Here is an 11,967-nt window from a genome sequence, read left to right as displayed (position 1 = left end):
TGATATTGAAGTGATAATAAGTTAGCATTTATAGTAATCAGTATTGTATTTTGGGACATCGAGTCGTGGGTTGGCGGCAGATTTTGCACTTACGTTATGTTCTTCGGATAGAATTTAAAGCTATCGTTAAACAAAAAATCAGAAGATAAATTATTTAGACTCTTAAATATAAACATACATCTGAAATACATTATTCTTTGAGGATAGGAAAACCATTCTATATCTTTCAATAATTGTTCAGACGGGGTAAGGAAGTTAGCTTGGTACTATTCTAGCAGCATGTTTCTGAAGTTGTATTATTTGATTTGTTTGGGTAATAAATCGTAGACCCCATACTTCACAACAATAGTCCATTTGACTTTGGATTATACAGTTGGGGTATACAGTACAGCTAAAAAAAGCTCCAACTCAATTTAGTTATAAATAATTTTGGCTGAATGCAAACTAAATGGTTGTACTGTAATAAGCTTAATAAAGATTCTACACCTAGCAGACTTGTACCTGATTCCATGGTTCCTCCCCACTTCTGAAGAGAAAATATTAAAAGCACCCTCTAGCTGGTGAATAAATCAGATGTGTAGTATGCATTACTTGCACTGAAAATGAAACCTTTCTTGCACAATAATTTGCATATTCAAACTCGCATTCTAAAATGACGCAGGATTTTTATTTAACAAGTTCATTCCATGCAAAAAGTCTGTGAAGCTTCTGGGCTTTGTAATTCTTTGAGTATAAACTTTCTATCAGGTTTCAACTATATATTGACTAAAACATAAAAGCAGTTAAAATGATACAAAATTGTCTCCATAACTAGTGTTCTCTGATTCATATTATGTCACTCTAAATCCATACTGTCTCCTTTAAGTGTCATCTACATGTAGTTATACATGTGAAGAACTACCAAGTTATTACGGAGACATTGTCTCCTTTAAATTGTGAATCCTTTCAATTGTCTCCTTAAGGTAGGGGTAATAATGGTCATTATAATTCGTAAACTAAGCAAAATTACTCAACCAGAACTAATGATCTTGGTGTCATTTTCTTAATAATGAAACACACTACCTGATAAAACCTTTTAACATTAAATATGCTTGCTAGATATACGAGTCATGAGTCTACCTGACTATTGTGAAAGGATTTTTATTGCGCAGTGTCTAGGAAGCCGGATTTGGTTTTTGGCGTAAAAGAACTTTGATACCGGACATTTTCTAAGATTGGCTGACTTTGTCATGTGTTTACTGTGCAAAAGTTCAGACAGAGCCCATCAGTCTATTGCAGGAAGCCTGTGTGCATGAACTACAGTAAGGGCGAAGTTGGCCTGGGCATATTCTCTGTAGCAATTAAAATTTGCCCTCGATCAAGCTTTAAACAGTCACTTAGCTCAGAGTTGTGATAGTATGTGCATGCAATCTAGATGGCTCAAAACATGGCAGTGACTACAAAGCAGTATTCAGTTTTGTTCTTTTTTAATTCTTAAAAGAGAGAAGACTGTAATTCTTTAAAAGTTAGGTGACTGCTTGAATCTTGCCTTATGGCCTCCTCATGATCCACTCGTAAAGTTAAATGAATACTGACATCATACATTAGTGTAGGAAAAACACTTTTTTTTATTTTGTATTTTTTGTTCAAAAACTTTATTTATTCATTTTTTGTCAAAGGTCAAATGTCTGATATAAATTTATAATGTAGATCTTAGAAAAATGTTATTAATCAAAACAAAACATACCGGTTTGACGGTTTCATAGTTTTACCTCCCAAATTCGCAACCGGCTTCAAAGGCATTGCCTTTATATTGCCTCTACTGGTTTCATGGTTGTTATGGTAAGCGGATAGAGCAATTTGAATAATCATTTTGGCATCAGGTTGTCTGCACAAAGATTCTAGGAAAATTCGACTACATGTAATTTCAAAGTACATGCAAACTTACGAGCACAAAATATAGGATCAGGGACCATTTCATTGTACAGGGGACACATTGCGATTCATACGCTTCAGTTCTAAAGAATATTCAATTCAATGTCAATGCATTACGGACTTGATATAACTTTAATTAATGAGCATAACAGTAATCATCTACGTACCGTGTACTGAAAAGGCACAGATACGGTTGTCCCTCAAAGGGAACTACCTTCACTTTACAATTAATTTCCTTTTGACTAGCATGGTTCACTAGGCGTCCAAGCCTCAATGGACACTCGGAAAGGGGCTCTGGGGTAGCATCCACACTAAACAGATAGCAATGAAGTTAAGATTATTAATTTTGGAATTTGGTTGTCAAGTCCAGCAGTTCTGCAAAATATAACATGATCAATTTCATAAATTTTGATGAGAAAATATTAGGTTATGGTTCCATTAATTACCCTTAAAGATCATATTTAAGTTCAAGCAAAAAATTAAAAGAATTACATTTGCTGCACTAAAAAGAATTTGGTGTGAGCCACCTGAGGTTAGGGTACAGGAAAGATTATTTTTAGGCAGGATTTAGTACTTCTTTAATATCATTAACATTGTTTACATTATTTACATATATATGTACACACATTTCTGGCCTAGTGGACCTTTCTGCTCTATGCTGGACTTACCACAAACTATTCCCTTTCCATGAAAAAAAGAATCGGAAGACACTTTCCACTTCCTTCTCCCTTTTCTCGCCTTCTCCTGCAGTAACCAATTCTCCAGGATACTGAAGCATGAAGGTTCCTGGGGGAACATCTTTGGTGGTGATCACACCTCTCCCTATTCATTTAATGAATTTTAAAATGAAATTTTTATTTAGAGCATTAAAGGAATGTTTTGAACATTCCTAAATTAGAAGGTGAGGTATCAGTGCCATTGATTCTGACTGAACCCCATCTTACTCTTTTTTATAATTCTGTCTTTATTGAAAAAAAAAATCAAGAAAATCACATTAAAGGAGAATGAAACTCTTGGAGCAAGTTAGCTTTTGTGAAAGCAGAAAAATCAAAGAATAAGATCAACAAAAGTTTGAGTAAAATAGGACTAGCAATAGAAGAGTTATGAGCATTTGAATGTCGAGATCACTAATGCTATGGAGATCCTCCAATTGGCAATGCGACCAAGATCTATGATGTCACAGATGAACAACTCTCCCATTTTGGACACTGAAAATATACCCCAAAACATCTTTTTTTGCTCATTCTAATCATATGACAAATGATTCATCAATTACATAATGTTGTGAAACCTCTGTACTTGTCCTCTCATAAAGAAAACACCTCACCTTGTGATAGACTCTATAAAAGTGAGAATATAAGTGAAATAAGTACTAAAGTAATGAGGGAGTTGTATGTGTGTGACATTACAGATCTTGGTCGCATTGCCAAAGGGAGGATCTACATGGCATTAGTGATCTCAATATTCAAATGCTCATAACTTTCTTATTATTCATTCAATCTTCCTCAAACTTTCAACAATATGTTTCTTTGATTTTTCTCTTTGATATGGATTCAGCTGGTTTGAAGGGTTTCATTCTCCTTTAATTACAAGAATTATTGCACGATTAGAGTACAAAATCAGAGAGCCTCAAAGGTATTATTTGCACTTTCAAAAGTTAAAAACACTGAATTAAGCGACTACTACATTATTAAGAATGAAAGCTTCTTTTGTAATTCGTAATTACTTCTTACTCCATCATATTTTCGTTTCCTAAAATACAATTGTGTTAGTGATACTGGCAATGTGATTATAATAAAATGGCCCACAAATAATTTGATTTTATATAAGCCTCCATTATTCTGCAGATTGAAAATATATTTGAAAATATTTTTAAAAAATGATGTACCTTTCAACTCTGAGATCCATTTCTCGCCAACCCAGGATGGATCTCGGCAATCCCTGATGAACCTCCGGGCAATTTCTTCTGCATCACCCTGTCTTGAGCAGCTTCTCGTTTTCATCTATAGAAAATTAATGTCATTTTCATGTAGAAATATTTCACTTTTGAATTTAACCTCTGACACGACCAGTGAACAAATGTAAACATGGCGGAGTCTGTTTTAATGACAGAACAGGATTTGGACAAATTAATCGATGGTGCTGTCAAATAAAACAAATAATGAATGTTTATGAGTGCAATGGACATACTATTTCATTTGGTGAAAGATGAAATGATCCATTGCAGTCATAAACATTAATTATTTGTAAACTATTTAATTTCATTAATGGTATCCCTACATTTAAGATTTAACTTCTAAGACAATGTAGGATTTATGTGCTACACTGTTAGAGGTACTGTAGACGGTTCTGAAAGTTAAGTGCGGGTATTTTAGATTAGAGAGTCCTCAGTTTTCTGTGATACGGAAAACGAAAGAATTTCACGGAATAAGATCTAACTTCTAAGAAAAGTAAGATTTACATGTATGTGATAGACTGTTATAGAACTTCTAATAGAGGAAGACTGTCCAGAAAGTTAGGTGCAGGTAATTTAGATTAGAGAGTCCTCAGTTTTCTGCGATACAGAAAACGAAAGAATTTCACGGAATTTCAGAAGAACACATAAAACAATGAAAACACAATTTTTCAGGCCAAAATTTGGAATTATGAAAATATGCACTGGACAAGTGTCAATCATTGGTTAATAACGTGAACTATATGCGTTACAAACTCATGGACCACTGGACATCTACATGTAGGCATGTTGGTCCAGTATTAAAAACTATACTTTATAAGACTAATCTAGATTCTAACAGTATTAAATACAAAGTTTACACCTATGATCTAGTAATCAAATCATCAATTAATGTCCAGTGTTCATGCACGTTGTCAATGCATGTGATCATGACCGCCGGCAAATAACTTACATGTACAAGTGTCCAGTCTTCATACATATAATGCATGTGACCGCGACCTCCTGCAAATAACTTACAAGTGTCCAGTCTAATAAAAAATAAAAAATAGATAATAAAAAATACAATTTTGTTTAACTCATCGCTCACTGACTTTTTACTTTTAAGTAGACCTAGCGCAACTTTTGAGACCAAATTTGCAACATCCAGGCCCACGTACGCAGTTCCAAAATTACACAACATTTGTAACTTTTTGTGTATGTCAGACCCAAATTGCTAAAAAAAATGTGAATTGTGTGCAAATCCAATGCAAATAGTGTTTTTAGTCAATATTCATTAATCATTATTTTTACTTTTACAAGTTAAACTCAATTAATTTCATCTTGTTTGTGGTCAGAATAAAGTCGCCAATGATTTCCATAAAAAAATACAAAACAAAAAGTTGAAAGACAAATAAATACATAAGAAAATTACCAGCCTTGTATTGCCCAACGCGCACATTTACGCATCAGAGAATGGTTATTATTACGCATAAAACTTTGCAACAACCTTCCATAAGGAATATTAATAGAACTGAAAAAGGAAAAAAAAACAACAAAATATGGCCAAAATAGCTGATCAGTGATTTTTTTAATTTTCCAACTTTTCACATAGATAGAACACACAAGTTCAGTATCGATAGGAATAACCTTTGTTTCTGGGAATTTATTTTACAATTTCTGACATTTTACTATCATTCCCATTCACCGATGACGGTAGCCTATTATTGCGAGCGCCCATGGGTATAACTGTCCACTATTTGGCGAAATGTTTTTGTCTAGATTTTTAGCATTTTACCAGGTCTAAATAAAAAAAATAACGAGAAGTTTCATCAATTATCAGAACAAAATATCAGGCAGTATTATAAAGAGCAAAATAGAAGATGATTACAACTATTGAATTCATATTTTTAGTGTATTCCAAAGACAAAAAAAGAAGGCTTCAAGTCTTCAAAATAATAAAGTGTCTGGACACCCCACCATCCATCCTACCGCATGGCATGAGCGAGGCCTCGTGGGGGCTAGCCTAGACAAAAGCTTCAGTCTCTGTAAATTGGTTGTTCTGCTGAACTACGTTGACTCCAATCCCCAATACAAAGACTGAAGAGTTGGAGGCCCATACGTAGAGACAACGTATTAGCAGTATTTAGATCTAAACCCGGGGCAACCCGATATTCGGATCGTTTTTTTTATACATAAATTTCACATTTTTGCTTTAAAAATCACATCCGATTTGACAAGAAAATATATAAAATTAATAAACAACGTACCTTAGACCGCAGTTTAATAGCGCAAAATCCTTTCAAATGATGATTAAAACATAGTCATCCTCCACCCGTGACGCTATGTCTAACACAGTTACGTCGGACTGTATAGACTGGGACTGTGATATTTCTGCACAAATTGTTCATATTAATTGGGCTACATTTTAACCAAAAATTAATTTACCAGCAGTGGCATACAGTATACCGGCTTTAAGATATCCTGACTTCAAATTCCAGAACACCAGGCATTATTTGGAAAAAAATAACGCTTGCTCCTCCTTCTTGCTTTCATTGATTGTTACACGCATTCAGCTGAGCAGCAATTGCACGGTGTGAAAAATGATCGTACATTGCCCGCTTACGTACATACATGTACCATACGTACGGTTAACTGCGTGGAGTCGAGTCAATATGATATCTTGTAATTGTATGAGAATCGATACTAAACTCCTGTGAAAGATCTACTCGTCTGCAGTCGTAATCGATCGCACAATAAAAAGATCACATAGATCATGACTAATCTATTACTTAGCTAGAATTAAATAAAACTGGTCACAAAACTAGCTTCATAATCGATATTGAATTTTTATAATGATCACGTATATACGTAAAAACGTATTCGAGAAAAATAGTACTACTTCCGTAGTCGCAGTTAAAGCAGCGGAAAGCAATGGTGCAGACATCCAATGGTAAATGAGTTTTCAAAAAAACTCCATAATTTGCCGTTTTGTAACAATTTTTAAGAAATTGATAAAAATAAAGTATCAGTTGATGATGATTTGATCAAGTGTACATCTAGACACTTTAAAAAAAAAATTAGGTTTTAAGCTTGGAACAATCAATTTAAGTGGTTTGTTTTGTAGAGGTAGTGTGTCCCAGACTTAAAGGGGAATCCAGCCTTGGCCATAAAATGTTGCGTTGGGAAGGAGAAAAATAAATAAATCAGAATGGTGAAAGTTTGAAAGAAATCCGATAAGCAATAAGAAAGTTATAGGTGCTTTAAAATTGAGATCACTAATACTATGTAGATTTCAAATTGGCAACTGGGTAAGTAAATCATGACAAGGGGCAAGGACAACTTTCCCATAGGCCATGTACTTTATTATCAGGGATTTGTGGTTTTCTCCGAAGTACCCATTTCCCTGGGGCAGTAATCTAAATATAACCCAGGTAGTACATTGTTTTATGTCCTCATGAAAGAAAAATATAATTTGAAATAAAACTTTTGGGAAAAATGACATTTTAGCCATATGTATTGTAGTACATGAAAGAGTAGTCCTTGCCTTACATCACTATGACATCCAATATGAGGCCAATTTGAAGTCTCCATGGTTATAGTGATTACCAATATTTACAACTTTTAAAAATTCATAACTTTCTTGTCGTTTGTCCAATATTGTTCAAACTTTCACCTATCAACTTGTCTGATTTTTCTTTTCCTTATAAAAACAAGTTTTTATTTGGGTTGGATTCCCCTTTAACACAGGCTTCAGCCCCATGGGCCATGACTGAGGCTATCGCAGCTTGCTGCCATATGCCGAATGCTTGTAGGAGTGGTCATCCTCGTAATGTGGGCCATCATTTAAAATATTATATCATTTAGATTTAGACCTAGTAAAATGCCAAAAATCTAGACAAAATTTTTCCACCACACTGGACAGTGGTGGAGGGTTTTACCCAGGCCATGGGGGCTCGTACTTAAAGGTCAAGTCCACCCCAGGAAAATGCTAACTTGAATAAATAGAGAAAAATTTAAATAGCATAGTGCTGAAAATAAGAAAGTTATGGCATTTTAAAGTTTCGCTTATTTTTCGCAAAACAATGATATGCACAACTAGGTGAGTCAGTCGATGATGTCCATCACTCACTATTTCTTTTGTTTTTTATTGTTTGAATAATACAGTATTTCATTTTTTTATAGATTTGACAATAAGGACCAACTTGACTGAACCATATAGTATTAAACATTACTAATTCCACACGTTCAGGGACGAATTGATTGTTGTATCACTTGACAATGAGGAGAAAATTAGAATATTTCATATTTCATATAATAAAATACAAAAGAAATAGGGAGTGGATGACGTCATAGTCACCTCATTTGCATACCAGCCAGGATGTGCATATAACTGTTTTGTGTAATTAAGTGAAACTTTAAAATATCTTATTTCTTATTTTACATCCAATTTTGATGAAATTTTCAGTGTTATGCTTGTTGGATTTTTCTCTTTTTATTCAAATCAACTTTTTGTTGGAGTGGACTTGTCCTTTAAGTCGGGTTACCGTCGGTGAATGGGGATGACAGTAAAAATAAAAGTCAGAAATTGTTGAATAAATCCCCAGAAATATCAAAAACCAATGTTTTTTATATTTATCGACCGATGCAAGTATTTGACGATTTATAATATTTTCGGCCAATGCAAGTATTTTTTAAATCTAAGTTGGCGGCTATACACATGGTATCTAGGTATCGATAACAAAGACTTCAAGATGGCGACCATAACAGACTGGGTAAGTGAACTCTCGTGCTCTTAAATTTCTTTAAATTTCATACTATTTATTGAGAAAAATTAATCAAAAATATCAAATTCGGGGGGAAATATTGTTTTGGCCCATTTACAATTATAGTTTGGGCTCAAAACAATTTATACAATCTGTGATTTAAATCTACTGTAACCGTGGGAAATCCTAGCCTCTACAGAGAGGAATGATCCCCAGGCCCAGGCTTCATGCGGGAGTAAGCCTACGTAGTACGTATAGTAGATGACTTTTAGTATATTTACTCCCCAGAAGCCTCCAGGCTATTCAGGACGCTCCCGCTCCCGTGGCTAGCCTTAGCCCTTACTATACTAGACTTAATAATACTAGTACTTAGTAGTAGGCCTACTGCGACAAGCGGGCGTCCCCGGGGCTAAGCCCTAGGGCTAGCCTGGCTTTAGACTTAGAGCCTTAGCTTAGCCTTAGGCTTAGAACTTGTAGGCTTAACTTAAGCCTTACTTTAATAGTCTTACTCTTACTAGACTTAGTGCCGAGTGGCAGACTTTGCTCTGCAGAACATCAATGTCGATGGTAGCCGCACCGACCTGAACCGTTGACGCTTCCGTTCGGGTCGCATGGGCTTGGCACGGGTACCCGATCTATCGTAGTTGATAAAATAGCTTAAACGGGATGGCTCTAGACCCAAAAAGAGAGACTTGCTTTCAAGAAAAACCTGCCCCAATGTTAGATAATATACTTACAATTACCTGCGGGTTACTTGTTTCCCAATTTCAAAGTTAAAAAGAGGAAAATAGACCCATTTTCTGTCGACTGAATGCATACAAGTCGTCAGGGCGCTGCCACAGGCACAGGCACAGTAACCCACACGCAGTGGCAGCGTCCGCGGCGCGGGGTGATGTCGATGGATTCTTAGGCCTACTTTTGCCACTTTAATAATACTATCATTGCGAAGGGACTGAAATATACGAAAATGTACAAAAAAAATCACTGTTAGTGACACTTACCTCTTCAACTTTATCAAAGCGGCTGCGACCTCTCAGCCCTGGCATGGCCCTGCCGATATAGGAATGACTAGCTGCTACGCTCGGTTGGTTGGCGCGGCCGGTACGGTACGTACGTACATATCTCCGGTCGGCCGCGCCCGGCCCGGCGCCCGCCCGGGAGCGCGGCGAGCCTAGTATGACTCGATATACATGTATAGCAGCATGATCTAAGCTCGCTTACGCGCACGGTGCGGAAGACTATAAAGTTCACTTTTTTAGGGGGAGCTTTTTATGTTTTTCAGGATATATCCTAAAATTTTCAATATTTTCTATAAAAAAAGAAATAAATCAGTTCAGAATTAACATATGTATACATTGATAATCATCTAATGAAGATATGAAATTATTTTTAGTAGCAAGAAGCTGAAAACGGAAAGTCTCCATAATACTGTTTCATAACTCCATGAAATATACAACCCCCAACATTCTAGTACCTAACACAAGACTTAAAGGGCCCCTGAAGGATAATGGAATAGTCTGATAAAAGCGGGAAAAGTTTTACTCTATGGGTCTCGCTTCGTCAGGAGGAAAACGCGTGTTAAATGGGGGAAAACATAGGTGGAAACATAAGGAGACACGAAATTGTCTCCTTAAATCAAGTGTCTGCTTAATGCAAAAATTTTACACCCATATTGTCTCCCAAAGGTGCTATGTATATATATATATATATATATATATATATATATATATATATATATATATATATATATATATATATATATATATATATATATATATATATATATATATATATATATATATATATATATATATATATATATATATATATATATATATATATATATATATATATATATATATATATATATATATATTTTTTTTTTTTGACTTAAAATTCCAGTGGAATAGTGATGCCCCGAGTGATGCGTCCAAGGTGGATAATTTTCTCTTCTCCTTTAGAGTGGTATTTGACTTTTATTTTTAGTTTAGTTTGCTTTTATCGTTTAATGGATATTTATGCCACATAAACTTTCACAACTGAAAGAATGACTTATCATTTTCTTGAAATTTCCTGTTACTGACATTGCTATTGTTTAATGCCTGTAACCAGCCATGCACTGACTGTTCCATTTCTTGCAATTTTCTTTTACTGACATTGCTATTGTTTAAAGTTTTTAACCACCCATGCATGACTGTTCACATGAAATAGTCATGTCATACTGGAAGATGAATATTGTCTGGTCATGTTGACATACAATAATTTGCCTTTAATCAAATATCTATATGGAATATTTTAACTTTTATAAGTGTCCAAGAACTTTTTTTGCCGAGTGTATATATATATATATATATATATATATATACATCCCATATATATATGTAATATATGTGTGTGGGGGTGTGATTTTGTTTGTTTTGTGCGATCGAGCGCCTTTGTAATGTTGATTTAGGCCTATGACTCATGATCCCCCCCCCCCCCCCAATCTTGAAAATAGATCGACGCCCCGGCAGTCACATCTCTCTGATTCTGTACTACCGGTACTGAAACTGATTTAATTACCCAAGATTCACTCCTTTTAAATAGCTCTTTAGAATAATTCATTTGCACTCTTGTTTAATAGGTTACTCGTCCCATTGCAGAATACTGTAAATGGTATAATAAACTTACATTGACCCAGGACCATAACTGACTCGGTCACTTCTGGTTTCCATCGACATCTGTTCTGTTCTATTGGGCATGGTGTGTATTTCCGTTACAATGACTATCACTTTACCCAGTACCAGGTGACTTACTGAATATTTCACATGACGTTAGGAATACAAGCGTTTAACGTTCTGAATTCAATTCTGAAATGAATTCTAGTTGATTAGTGTTGTGGGAAACGGTGGACCAATTTCGTTGATGCCAAAATATGATCCGAACAATATTCCATCATGCATCAATAGGCCTACACGCGCACGGGTCCGCTAGGAAAGGTTTCTGCCTTGCATGGAGCTCCAGTATGGTTAATAATGCGCTGATCACAAAAAGATACCAATGTTTAATAGCATGGATACGAATGCTTATATGAGGGGAGCCTCCCACTTCCCTGCTTATACATTAGCCACAGGGGCCGCGGAACCGGGGGGGGGGGGGGGGCTTCAGCCCCCCACTTTTTTCCATATGAGTGTGATTTTTAGCAGGGTCAGCCCCCCACTTTTGGCTCACCCCCCCCCCCACTTTGAAAACCGTTCCGCGGCCCCTGAGCCATCAGTAACAAGGTAGTACTACTCCGAATCTCTCTTACATGCTTCCATTGAGAATCTTTCTCCTCAGATTAAATGCCCCCTTTTTAATGACAGACAGGACCGCGTA

At 35.7% G+C, this 11,967-nt stretch overlaps 1 protein-coding gene across 1 annotated transcript in view; it reads right to left on the bottom strand.

The window, feature by feature from the left end:
• Positions 1-11,628, bottom strand: part of LOC129254877 (protein dispatched homolog 1-like) — a 65,008-nt gene extending 53,380 nt beyond the window's left edge. Inside the window, exon 1 of the mRNA XM_054893415.2 lies at positions 11,281-11,628. Within this exon, the coding sequence (XP_054749390.2) occupies positions 11,281-11,351 (71 nt within the window). The 5' untranslated portion in view covers positions 11,352-11,628. The remainder of the gene's footprint in view (positions 1-11,280) is intronic.
• Between the last annotated feature and the right edge of the window lie 339 nt (positions 11,629-11,967).

The sequence above is a fragment of the Lytechinus pictus genome, chromosome 2 (assembly GCF_037042905.1).
Source record: "Lytechinus pictus isolate F3 Inbred chromosome 2, Lp3.0, whole genome shotgun sequence".
In the NCBI taxonomy this organism is placed as follows: domain Eukaryota; kingdom Metazoa; phylum Echinodermata; class Echinoidea; order Temnopleuroida; family Toxopneustidae; genus Lytechinus; species Lytechinus pictus.
This window is presented reverse-complemented; position numbering and strand designations above follow the sequence as displayed.